Genomic DNA, 13,139 nt, shown 5'->3' with positions numbered 1-13,139 from the left:
ATGGTAGAGAAATTAACATTAAATTCTGGCAACAATTCTGGTAGACATTCCTGCAGTCAGCATGCCAATTGCACACTTCCTCAAACTGAGACATCTGTGGCATTGTGTTCTGTGACAAAACTGCACATTTTAGAGTGGCCTTAATGTCCCCAGCACAAGGTGCACCTGTGTAATGATCATGCCGTTTAAAATGCCACACCGGCCAGGTGGTTGGATTACCTTGGCAAAGAAGAAATGCTTACTAAACAGGTATGTAAACAAATTTGTGCACCAAATCTGAGAGAAATAAGCTTTGTGCATATGGAACATATCTGGGATCTTTTATTTTAGCTTGTGAAAACAAAACTTTACATGATGCTTTTAAACTTTTCAGTTTAGTTCTAAAACTTTATTTGCTTAAAAAAGTCAAACATTCCCACATGGTCAAGATCATGACAATAAATAACAGGTATAAAAGATAAAACTAAAGTTGTTGGCAGTACAAAAGTCCATGATGTGTATACACTTTTTTAAAAAGTCGACAGCCCGAGACAATCACTTGAAAGATGGAAATAAAACCATAAATCAAATGTTCAATTAAAATAGTTTGCACAGTTTGGGTTGTTGAGGGGTTCCTTCTCATCAACGATTCGCCTTGTTACTTTTGCCCACAAACTCATTCATTGAAGCCTGCAGAGATACAGAGTGTTATACAAGCCATTTGCTTTGGACACACAGTCAGTCACACAGCTGTGGATGGCCACACCCAACAAAGATCATTAGACCTAACCCACCCTCAGAGGCCAAATCTCTGGAAAGCATTGCACCTCTTGACACAGGGTGGCAGTACACAGCAGGATACCATTAAAGCACAACTGCTAAGGTCACCAGTCCCCCCCCCCCCCAAAAAACACTGAGAAAAGGCTATTCTCATTGCTTCAAATAATTAGTATTTTTACACAATGCCTTCAGAAAATATTCACACCCCTTGACTTTTTCCACAATGTTGTCACAGCCCGAATTTAAAATTGATTAAATATATTTTGTCACTGGCCTACACACACACAATGTCAAAGTGGAATTATGTTGACATTTCGACAAATTAAGAAAAGCAGAAATGTCGTGAGTCAATAAGTATTCAACCCTTTTGTTATGGCAAGCCTAAATAATTTGAGTAAAAATGTGCTTAACAAGTCACATGGACTCACTGTGTGCAAGTGTTTAAAATGATACTTGAATGACTCCTTCAGCTCTGTATCCCACACATAGATAACTAAGGTTCCTCAGTCGAGCAAAGCATTTCAAACATACTCCACCACAAAGACCAGGGAGGTTTTCCCAAGGCCTTGCAAAGAAGGGCACCCATTGAATATCCCTAAGATGAATATCTGAAAATGTGTGAGCAGCGGCGGAGAGAAAATAAATGGTGCAGTGTGAGACCATGTGGCGGAGAGTGATGCGGGCGCTGGAGATGTGAGCAGGCAGGTCTGGGCAGGTGTGATGTAGTTGATGTTTCATGCATGGATGGATGGATGGATGGATGTTGTCACACACACATCCTTTGGGCATGCTGAAGATATTACACTTTGGATGGTGTAGACATACCCAGTCACTACAAAGATAGTTGCTGGAGAGGAAGGAAACCACTCAGGGATTTCACCTTGAGGCCAATGGTGACTTTAAAACAGAGTTTAATGGTTGTGACAGGAGAAAACTGAGGCTGGATCAACAACATTGTAGTTACGCCACTATACTAACCTAATTGCCAGAGTGAAATTATAGTAAGCCTGCACAGCATAAAAATATTTATTGCAACAAGACATTAAAGTAATACTGCAAAAAATGTGGCAAAGCAATTAACTTTGTCCGGAATACAACACATTTCTGATTACCACTCCATATCGTCAAGCATAGTGGTATATAGTGTATAATGTTACGGACTGGGGAGTTTCAGGATTTAAAAAAAAGAGCAGGCAAAATCCTGGTTTAGTCTGCTTTCCACTAGTGACTAGACACAGAGAATAATTCACCTTTTAGCAGGACAATCACCTAAACACACAAGGCCAAATATACACTGGAGTTGCTTACCAAGAACACAGTGAATGTTCATGAGTGGCTGAGTTAGTCTTGACTTAAATCTGTGTGAATATCTATGGCAAGACCTGAAAATGGTTGTCCAGCAATAATTAATAACCAATATGACAGAACTTGAAACAAATTTAAAAAGGCAAATATTGTACAATCCAGGTGTGCAAAGCTTTTAGACTTACAGCTGTAATCACTGCCAAAGGTGCTTCTACAAAGTATTGACTCAGGGGTGCGAATACTTACATAAAACATTTTGAAAAATGAAATACGGAAATCTAATTTATCTAAAAATGTCTAAAACATGTTTTCACTGTCATTATGGGGTATTGTGTGTAGATGGTTGAGAAATGTATGTAATCCATTTTGAATTCAGGCTGTACCTACAAAATGTGGAACAAGTCACTGTAGGTCTATAAGCCCTTTGACCTATTCTGGGACCTTGTTAGATAACCCCTGTGAGGACCCAGACGACTGTGAGGACCCAGACGACCCCAGACTGGGTCAAAGAACATTAGGCCCTACGGTCAATACAAATGAAGCATACAGCCAGAAACTTACCTGCAACAGTAGCCGCTCTTTCCTCAGCTTGCTGTAAAAGTGCAGCACGTCGGGGTCGGCACGGACCACGTGGGGGTCAAAGTCCATGACCCTTAGCCCCTCCAGGCTCTTGGCCCGAGACAGCGCCACATAGGCCTGGCCCCTCTCAAACACACGTGCCAGGGAGATCTCCACACAGTCCAGCGTCATGCCCTGACATACAGTAGGTAAGAGACATGCCCCAAATACAGTAGGTGAGAGACATGCCCCAAATACAGACGCATGGACATAGACAGGATGCGGTAGACAATCTTACAGACAGGAAGACCTGATACACGTGATGTGAAATCAGTCAGCCTGATATGTAGTGAAAACTAGCTTTGCTTGGATAGCTGCAGAAAAAACAGAGCAAGAAATGGGGTGAAATAGGAGGGAGAGAGAATTGCTAATGGTCATCCATCGGAGGCTAGATTCCATTTCATCCAGGCACATGCCACCTTTTCTCTCCCCTTAATGTCTCTGCCTTGTGGAACTTTAATTGGCAAGATAAAAACATTATGGTGATAAGCATGGCTAGTTGGAGTTGACCAGATATCACATTTATCTGCGCAGTAACAGTTTGGTAGGGGTGCGTCGTCGCAGCCAAAGGGAGAGGATTGCGTTTTGGGAATGTGATCAAACATAGGACGCAGGTCCATCACATTTGTCGTCGGAGAGAGGGCGTCATCAATGATCCAAGATTATTGGACAGGAGAAAGCAGCAGTTGCACTGCATAACTTAAACCAAATAGATTGTATCAGGTCACCTCCAAAAAGAGATGGAAGGATGCATTTTCTTTTGAATGGCTCATATGTGGAATCCCTACTCCGTTCTAGAGCGTTTAGCCAAGCACACCGTAGGGTCTTACATGGTCATTGCCACACCTCACCTGGCTCTTGTGGATAGAGATGGCCCAGGCCAGTTTGAGTGGCAGCTGCTGGCGGCTCAGATAAAGCCCGCCTCCGGCCTTGAACATCCAACGCTCTGGCTTCAACGCCTCAGTGGTGCCGCACAGGAAACGCACGCGTGGGAGCCCTGAGGAATCAGAAAGGACTGATGGACTGCTACTATACAGAGTTAGGGAACACCGTCAATGAGTCGATCATAAATGCACAGCTAAAACAGATAACTGCAATGAAATTTGAGGGTTATTAGGCATTAAAGTATACTTCTGGGTCACTTTGTTTGGATAGTCTGGATTTTCCATCTGTAGATGCTGTACAGATGGTCATACTATCTGTTGATAAGCAACTGCTTGATAAGGTTAGGGTTATAATAAGGGTTACATTTAGGATAAGGGTTAAGATTACAGCTAGGGTTAGTAGATAGTTGAAATGTTACCGAGTATGTTAACCAAGACCTGAACCACATACTTTTAAAACCTCAATCCTACTGTTTATTGATGTGTAAGTGTACGGTATATTGAATCTACCTAGTTTCCCCGGCTGAAAGTCCACCACGACACCTCGAGCCCCGTTGACCAGGCCACGCTGGACATCCAGGTTCTTTGTTAGCATGACCTGGGGATAGGAATCAAATCAGTTTAGTCAGTGAGTGGTCATATTACAATGGAAAATAAAAATAACTTAAAAAAAAAAAAAAACACTATGCATCTAATCAATGACTCAAGCTAGTTCAACAGGTTAAAGATGCATGTGTCTCTATTCAGCTGTGACCACTGAGGGAGTAGTCTCCATGCACTGACCTGAGCGCCCACTTTAAGCTGTAGCAGCCTGCTGACGGGACTCTGGCTGTCTATGGTCTTCACCAGTGCAGGGTCGCTGTCCACAGCCTCAAACACCCGCACTGACCCTGCAAGCAAGAAGACCCCTTTAAAATGTTACACACAGTTCAAGTCTAAAAGTTTTAAATTAAAATTTGCCCCAGAAGGCATTGGGCTTTGCATCAGGGGGAGCATATGGAGACAAACTAAGTCCACATAGATCCAATGGGCTACTACAGTCATGGGCTGACAGGATCATTTCAATTGAGACCTAGACAACCAGGTGAGGGGAGTTTTACGAATTAGTCAAACAGGTGGAGTGAACTGCAGACAAAGCGGTACTCCGTGGAATGAGTTTGACACATGTTCTACACCGAGTTCCATCCTGTCTGACTGTGCAACATGAGCAGCAGCACATAAAGCAGTCGTAAAATTACCCAACAACATTCTCAAATTATCACGTCAACATCAAGAATATGCTGACAAATAAAATCAGCAGCAACGTCATTACCACCAACATCCCCATGTTATGACAACCAAGGACAATGAAACCAGTTGGGCAGAGTAGCCAACCTCTTCCCTGTATTGAAAAGGGAAATGACCGTAGCAATAAAGGAGTGCTTGTACCAGTTAGTCTTGACAGTGGGGACTCTAAACCGGGAGCAAGAGGCTAGGCCTTGCAACTCACAGTGTAGAGGGTGGGCACAGTCAGACAGGATGGGAAGAGTGTAGAGGGTGGGCACAGTCAGACAGGATGGGAAGAGTGTAGAGGGTGGGCACAGTCAGACAGGATGAGAAGAGTGTAGAGGGTGGGCACAGTCAGACAGGATGGGAAGAGTGTAGAGGGTGGGCACAGTCAGACAGGAGGGGAAGAGTGTAGAGGGTGGGCACAGTCAGACAGGATGAGAAGAGTGTAGAGGGTGGGCACAGTCAGACAGGATGGGAAGAGTGTAGAGGGTGGGCACAGTCAGACAGGATGAGAAGAGTGTAGAGGGTGGGCACAGTCAGACAGGATGGGAAGAGTGTAGAGGGTGGGCACAGTCAGACAGGAGGGGAAGAGTGTAGAGGGTGGGCACAGTCAGACAGGAGGGGAAGAGTGTAGAGGGTGGGCACAGTCAGACAGGAGGGGAAGAGTGTAGAGGGTGGGCACAGTCAGACAGGATGGGAAGAGTGTAGAGGGTGAGCACAGTCAGACAGGATGGGAAGAGTGTAGAGGGTGAGCACAGTCAGACAGGATGGGAAGAGTGTAGAGGGTGGGCACAGTCAGACAGGAGGGGAAGAGTGTAGAGGGTGGGCACAGTCAGACAGGAGGGGAAGAGTGTAGAGGGTGAGCACAGTCAGACAGGATGGGAAGAGTGTAGAGGGTGGGCACAGTCCTGCCTTCCTCACCACTTGTCTGTTGTACAGGTCAGACTACTCTGCGGGACTCCTGTGAGCTTTCACCATTCTAGCTAGTGGATTTTTAGCTTTGATACTAAGGTTGCCATACCAACAGATCAAAGAAAATGTTAAGCCTGCACGATTTCTAAGAGAGTCAAGGTCCTGTCAACCTGGATCTTTCCTAGTTTCCTGTGACAAAAAAAGCTGTTGCTTGTCATTCTTACACAACATGCCAGTGTTACACTGAGCTGAATTTAGCCAATTACAATCATTTTGGCACCATGATTGACTAGTGTCTACCCCTTGGTGACTGGTCTGTAGTTATTAAAAACCTTTGAGTGGTTGTCCTTGGCAACATGGATCCCAGTAGACTGTTATTACGCAATTTAAACAAATAAAGGTCTAATTGCTCAGCAGGAGAGGGGAAACCAGGTGACGATTGGCAAGGGCTGTGTGCCACAGGCTCCTGACATCTTACACCTGTACCAGTTGACTGTCAGAATTAAAGCCCATCCAATGCCAAAATAAAAAAATCCTTACTTTTGTCCTGCAACCCCAACAACAGTTGTTTTCATACCATCCCGAGCCTAAATTATTGATACCACGTTCTTCAAATGTTCGCCTGATATTACGTCACTTTTTGCAGCCTATTTAACTCCGTATTGGTTACCCTCTTCCTGTTTAATAGCTCACTGAGAGACATGCTAACAGAGGGCTTACTATTGGAGTCCACCTTCACAATATGACACGCAGGAGATCCCAGATCTGTAACCGTAGGCAGCAAACAGCTACAATATAGTATTTAACTTTGAGTCACAGACAGAGGACATGTGGTCTCCTAACAAAAGCAGCACATGGATGTTGATTTTGTTTTCACACCAAATATTTTTGCAAGTGACAACCCTACTTTCGATTTTCATCTCAGTAAGACTCCATGACCGTTGAAACCAGCACGACACAGAGAGCACTCATGGTAGCTGCAGGCAAACACTCACCACAGGTTGCCCAGTAACAAGGGCAGCACATGGCAGGGTTCACAAATCAAAAACAAGACCACTTCTTTTCATTGGTTCTAGCTTACTTAATCATGTGGTGTGTCTACGCTTGAGATATGTGCCAAATGTACAATTTCACTTAACTATAAACTGCCTTTTTTTTCTCAAAAAATGAACTGATTTTTTATTTATTTTTCAAAATGACAAATTCAAAATTCTAATATGCTCGTGTATGACCTCTAGGGGGAAATGAAGTTCAATATACAGCAGTTCTGGGTACCTACCAACTAGATGGCACTCATCTTACTGCAGTCCCTCACCTACTCAGCAACAAAGGTATTAATGTCATTTCAGGTGGTTGTGAGCCTCTCCTCCAAGTTCTCAGTACGTGGGACTTCATGTCCCACTTCTAATCAATGTGATGGCTCGTTGCAGTGATGCATGACAGTGTGTTCATAGACGGCCAACAATCTTAAAGCCATGTGTTTGAGAGCTCGTACTTTGTACTCGCAGAGCAATCATTGTACAATTTCTCCATCTGGGCTGTCACGGTTTTAGATATGCCAGATATTTTTGCCTTTATGATGATCGGGACCTGTTAATGGAAGTTGTGATAATCATTTAAATCACTGCAGTTATTTTTTTTACGACCCCAAATTCCTGAAATGGCCTGCTAATTGTGTTAGCACCCAAAAACACCTTTGGAAGCGAGACCCTCAAGGTCCTGTGCGGTCATGAGGCAGCCATTTTTGGGGCCTTAAGCGAAATTGTTGCCCCCCCCCCACCTAGCGAGCAAAACATCTGTGGTCTCCACTGCTCTTGACAGCAAAGGTTAATCAAAATAATTTCCTGCAATTCTAAACATTTTCACATGACTTACGCCATGTTAAGATATCTGAGTGAGTGACTAAAAGTCAGTGGCTTATTTATAAAATGCTTTGGTCTGGGGCCTCCTAGTGTTCATGGGGCCCCAAGCGGTCGCTTCAGTCACTTAGAGGCTTGGACCAGCCCTGTCAGGAGCTGACTCAAGCCTGAGACATACAATAATGGCCAATTGTCACTTGCCTCAAGGCAACAGTTTGTTTCACAACAACGGAAGAACTGTAGGCAATAAGTCATTAAAATGATCAAAAATAGAAGAAAAACACCAAACCTGGCAGCTGCTGGAGCTTGTTGTCGTTAGTGAGCTCTACATCGTCCTTGTGAGTGCAAAGCCTGGTTGCCAGGATACCATCCCGCTCGATCTTGTGATAGGCGCTCTTTATCAACTTGGCAGTGACTTCCTCTGTGACTCTGGGATTTAATGATGGACATTGAAAATACAATGATTTAGAATATTGCATGATTAGGATTCCATTTTACTAAATTGCTCAAACTCTATATGGTATACTGTAGAACTGGCATTTTGTCACGAGACCATGGATATCAGTTGGTTGGTGGCACACTGGGTGCTTCTCAACGGTCTATAAAGTGGCTCTCTCCTCTCGTTCCAAGTCACATTTTGTGAAAGCATAAATTTTACCAATCTTGCATTTCATGTGACAAGGAGAGGAAGCTGCATCAGACTATTGAGATACACCCATTGAAAAAGCCCAGAACAGACATCCAAAATGGCTGCCTAGTGTCCACTGCTCAGCGTACTGTACCTGCCCACCCTCACTGCCTGCAGGAGGGAGATGAAAGACTGGTCAGTCTGTCTGCGCACCTCAGTCAGCTCCATGTTCAGATGGATGCACTTCCGCCAGCTTCTAGACTAGAGGTCAACACGAGGTCAGCATTTTCAATGTATGGTGCGCTCTTCATCATATCAGGTATCATCTTAGACAACAACTTGAAATACTGTACAAGTTAAACATAACTCAAAGGTTTACCCCAAATCTGCCAGGGATACTAGTAATGCATTAATTATTCACATGTACACAAGCTTCTGTGTTAGAATCCCAACATGGCTAGAGACTGACATGCTGTAATGAGAAAAGCTCAAGGTGGGAGTCAGTGGAGCATTATCATGACATGTCACCATTATCACCAGGCTTTCTGACCTGGAAGCAGAACGTGGCCTTGTCCTTTTCCTTGGAGATCGGGGGCAGCTGGAGGAAGTCCCCACACACTATCAGATGGATTCCTCCAAACGGCTCTGTGGACCTCCTCAGACACCTGGCGCAACGACATGTCAATGGAAGAAATCATAGCAGAATTACACACAATGAACTCAAATAGAAACACGTCGGTTGATACGTGTACATAATTCTTACAATTGTGTATTGAAACAATGGGACTGGCAACTTAATTATATAATACAACACTAAATTCTATAGGGTGCGAGTGGGTGGTGATTCTAGTACCTGGCTATGGCCTCCAGCTTGTCGAAAAACTGGGCCTCAACCATGGAGATCTCGTCGATGATGAGGTGGCGACAGCTAGTCCAGTGCTGCAGGACCCCGGGCCTCTGGGCCAGCTCTATACACTGCTCCAGAGGGGCGGAGCCTGACCCGATACCTGAGACAGAGACAAGAATGGGGTAAGACAAGGTTAAAGAGAATTTGGAAAAGGTGAGAATGAGACAAGGAAATAGAGAAGGTGAAAGATAGCAAGATGAGGGTGTTCAGCCAACCCTCCACTAAAGGCTCCCAGTACAGTTCTGGTAACCGGCAGTAAACCATTTTGTGAAGCTAACTACGGGGACTATCACAATGTGTCAATTGAAACAACTGTTAGAGTTGAGACTGCCATTTCTAGACAGACAGCTCGCTCCTATTCGGTGGTGTGGTGACTAACCAGCAAAGTTGTGTAGCGTTGTCCCCCCGATGTGACACGCTGCCACGCCCGTGCTGGCCGTGGCGTAAGTGCTTTTGGGCGGCAGAGAGCCCACAATCCTCTTCAACAGGAAGGACTTCCCTGTGCCTGAACAAAAAGACAGAACAGTCTTGAATAGCCCAAAACACTATGTGGGGGTCCTGAATGTATGAGTCATTGTATGAATCAAACTCATACAATGAAAGTAATGACTTCAGCTTGGAATGGAAGGTAGATACCTGCACTGCCGGTGAAGAAAACATTCTTCCCACTCAACACAGCACTGAGGACAGCGGCTTGTTCTTTGTTCAACTTCCGTGCCGCCGGTAGAGACAGGGTGGGCTTTTTGCTTGGGTGGAGTGCCTTCAACTGAAGACGGAGCATAATAAATAACTTCAAGGACTAGCCTAACAACTAACAAAATGTTGGACATCAAACCAATCTTATGTCTAACGAAACCAAATCAGTGATAAACAGACTAGGCTGAACGGCATGCAATGCATTCCCACTACCAGGGTTGTTAAGTGCAAACCAGGTTGAATATCAGCTTGGGGAGCAATGACAAAGTCACTGAGGATATGAACTCAACTCACTGGGCTAGAGTCACAGTCCGTCCTTTGTCTCTTAACCTGCTGTCCCGGTGGTCCTCCTGTCATCTTATTACCAGTCCTCACTACCAGACCTTTAGAGAGCACTGGTGCATTCACTTTGCTCCTCAGCTCATTGGCCTTCTGTACATCCTTCTGCTGTAATGGGCTGATGGTCTCGAAGCTGCGGGGAAGACAGGCTTTCAGCTTCTCTCGGTCTGTCATAGGTTTGCTAGTCTGCCAGGCCTGGTGTTTGATACTCAAGGTCTTCAGGAAAATGTTTAGTAGGTGGGGCGGGCAGTCAGAGATGAGCACTTGGACGTTTTCGGGGAGCAGTTTGACAGTGCACTTGCCATCCTTAGCAAACCGGGTAAAAAGCTGGAACTCTTTGAGCGTGTAACTTTCGGTCACTTTGCCGTTGTGCACGCGCAGGATTATCTCCTGGAACTCGTTGCGACCGAGAAGAACAGCTGCCTTCCGGATGACTTGGCGTTTGGTGGCCTGGCCAGAGGAGTTCAGGCGCTCCACCACGACACTGCACTGGAGCTGGGCACCGTCGTCCCCTTGCATCATTGTAACAATGTGCGGGCTCTAATGTTAGAAGAGGTAAAAGTCACATGAAACAAACAATGAACACTGATCAAACGAATCGCACATCTTACACCAGCTAGATAACGTAATCAACTGGACCCTAAATGCCTAAATGCCACGGCTGTTTTGTAAATTATTTAATCAATACACGTCTGCAAGTAAATCAATATTTGGCTACCTACTAGCCATCTGGGTTTCGATTGAAAGCAAATAGTGGATCCCTTGGCTAGAGATGCATGCAACAAAACATTAAAATATACTTTAAACGTACCATGCATGAAAAACAGATTAACAAACACACAGGGACGCTCCAGAATTCGATGTAGTAACTTGATTTACCTCTTTGAATAAAAATGTAGCTAGAGCAAAGACTGATGCTTTGCGTTGTAGTTCGTGCTTTCTGAAGTAAAATGCAGTTTTCAAAACTGTCGGTGTTTGTAATATAAACCAATGGCAGCGCAACATATTTTGACCAGTAACAGCAGGGTCCTTTAAAGGATTTAACCAATGAAAGACTCGTAATGCCATTTGACGTAAATGACCCCGCCCATACATTTGCCATACCCACCAATTGCTGCGATTGTGGAGCCATACTTCATGAATTTCAGTATTTGCGAAGCGTTCATTTTGGAGATACATCGGCCCACCGATTAAAACCGGGTAGATAGTGGGCCATTCGTTTGGTTTTAAAAATTCCAATCATGATTACAAAGAAAAAACATGTATGGCTATGTTTCTGGACGATGCTTAGTTTAAATGTGAGCCGGTACAGATTATCTTCTCGATTTGAATTTGACGTTCCCCCTTCACTGGTTTTCAGCAAAATCAATCAACGCACCTAATCCGCTTGCTCAGCATAGTTCTAATCTGCATATCTCTATCTCTTTACAGTCGTGTTCTATAACATACATCTGTTTTGCCTTGTTCTAGAGAAAATGTGTTTATAAACATTAAAAAAAAACAATAGGCCTATGCTATGTCTCCAAGAGAGATGACAATCCCTCTGCAAAACGGCAGTAGAGCTAAACACCGGAGAGAGAGTGTTGGCTTTTGTTCCAGCCCAACCACAATTGGTTGGCGCTTTAAATGAAGAACAATAGAAATGCAGAAAAAAATGTTGTTTGCAAAACATATTTTATTTTATGATCAAAATACTTTGCACAATTTTGGCTATTAAATGATCAATCAGTGGGCCTATTGCATTTTATTGTAAAGTATCCTACATGTTTGCATGTCATTCTTCTGAAGTGCCCCTTAGTTTTTTTCTCTCCAATTTTGCTTGAATAATGTCGCAGTACTGCGTGATCGAACTGTATGGATAAAAGTTGAGTTCTGTATGACAGAGAGGGCCGTCTGAATTATATTTGAATGACCGGATCTCAATTAAGAGTTTTTAAAACATTTTTTTACCTTAATGACCTTGACAAGAAGGAACCCATGGGCTTCCCTATGGTGATGAGTATGCCTATGCTGGAAAAAGAAGGGCGGCGGTGTATGTTTCATGATTAATGACTCCTGGTGTGATAACATACACAAACTCAAGTCCTTTTGTTCATCCGACCTAGAATACCTCACTATCAAATGCAGACCTTATTATCTCCCCAGATAATTCTCTTTGAATATAGTCACAGCCGTGTATATCCCCCCTCAAGCCGATACCACAACAGCCCTCAAGGAACTTCACTGGACTTTATGCAAATTGGAAACCATATATCCTAAGGCTCCACTGCTACAGGTGGGAGGAAGAAGACTGTAGGAACCGGCTGCATCCATGGACTCTGGAGAGCACTGAGAGAGGAGCAGAGGAAAGGAGAAGGAGCCTGTAAGCATTACTAGTCACTGTTGTACTGTTATTCTGTATTTCAGTTCTCTAATATTGTTGCAACACATGCTGTCAACACAGAATATTAAAAAGATGATGTTGTGAACTGTTTCATCCTTTTTTGTCTTTATTTTTCAGGCTCACTGAGTTGCTCAGGCAGATGAGAAACTCCTGCACTCAAAACAGGAATGATTTATATTTATTTAGGAACAGAAAAATGAAAATGCTAACTTTTGTAATTTATTTGGAAACGTAATTTTGTTTTCCTTGAAACTGTCTAATAACCTCTGATTTCTCTGTTCCTCATCATCATCCACTAATGTTGCATATGTTTCTAGGCCCTCTGCATGTCTGATACAATGCCCTGTACGTCCACTGTTATGTATGTCCCCCCTACAACACCGTAGTAGCAAAACTGCAGTAAATAGAACATCAATGTGAATAGGCTATTCAATAGCCGAACGTACACCGGAACGTCTTTTCTTTTTTAACATTCCCACCCACCATAACATCCAATAATCCGGTAGGCTACGCTATTTTCACATTTTGATGGTGCACAAAATACTGTCAGGAAATTACCAAATAAGTTATAAGCACAACT

At 43.8% G+C, this 13,139-nt stretch overlaps 1 protein-coding gene across 2 annotated transcripts; it reads right to left on the bottom strand.

Annotated features, from left to right (window-relative positions):
• Positions 1 to 291: 291 nt before the first annotated feature.
• Positions 292 to 11,183, bottom strand: pif1 (PIF1 5'-to-3' DNA helicase homolog (S. cerevisiae)). Of its 2 annotated transcripts, none has more exons than XM_021589858.3 (13): positions 11,056 to 11,183; positions 10,132 to 10,716; positions 9,778 to 9,907; positions 9,521 to 9,646; positions 9,088 to 9,241; positions 8,785 to 8,899; positions 8,389 to 8,495; positions 7,896 to 8,035; positions 4,350 to 4,456; positions 4,077 to 4,164; positions 3,534 to 3,679; positions 2,626 to 2,817; positions 292 to 669 (listed from the first exon to the last, which is right to left on the bottom strand). In XM_021589858.3, exons 1-13 carry the CDS (start codon positions 11,179 to 11,181, stop codon positions 622 to 624), a joined length of 2,064 nt encoding a protein of 687 aa, XP_021445533.3. In that variant the 5' UTR covers positions 11,182 to 11,183; the 3' UTR covers positions 292 to 621. The 2 variants fall into 2 exon arrangements, with proteins under 2 accessions (XP_021445533.3, XP_021445534.1); XM_021589859.3 differs by having other exon boundaries at positions 10,988 to 11,124.
• Between the last annotated feature and the right edge of the window lie 1,956 nt (positions 11,184 to 13,139).

This window comes from Oncorhynchus mykiss, chromosome 28 (genome assembly GCF_057628025.1).
Source record: "Oncorhynchus mykiss isolate SJ-2025 chromosome 28, ASM5762802v1, whole genome shotgun sequence".
NCBI classification, from domain to species: domain Eukaryota; kingdom Metazoa; phylum Chordata; class Actinopteri; order Salmoniformes; family Salmonidae; genus Oncorhynchus; species Oncorhynchus mykiss.
This window is presented reverse-complemented; position numbering and strand designations above follow the sequence as displayed.

What these genes read in the sequence shown, in the direction of transcription:
- pif1 (XM_021589858.3), bottom strand. Translation starts at nt 11,181, where the DNA reads ATGTTGCGCTGCCATTGGTTTATATTACAAACACCGACAGTTTTGAAA. An exon ending in TTTCTTCACCGGCAGTGCAG is followed by an intron (nt 9,647 to 9,777) that starts GTATCTACCTTC and finishes CTTTTTGTTCAG; the next exon opens with GCACAGGGAAGTCCTTCCTG. An exon ending in AGCTTAAAGTGGGCGCTCAG is followed by an intron (nt 4,165 to 4,349) that starts GTCAGTGCATGG and finishes TCCTATCCCCAG; the next exon opens with GTCATGCTAACAAAGAACCT.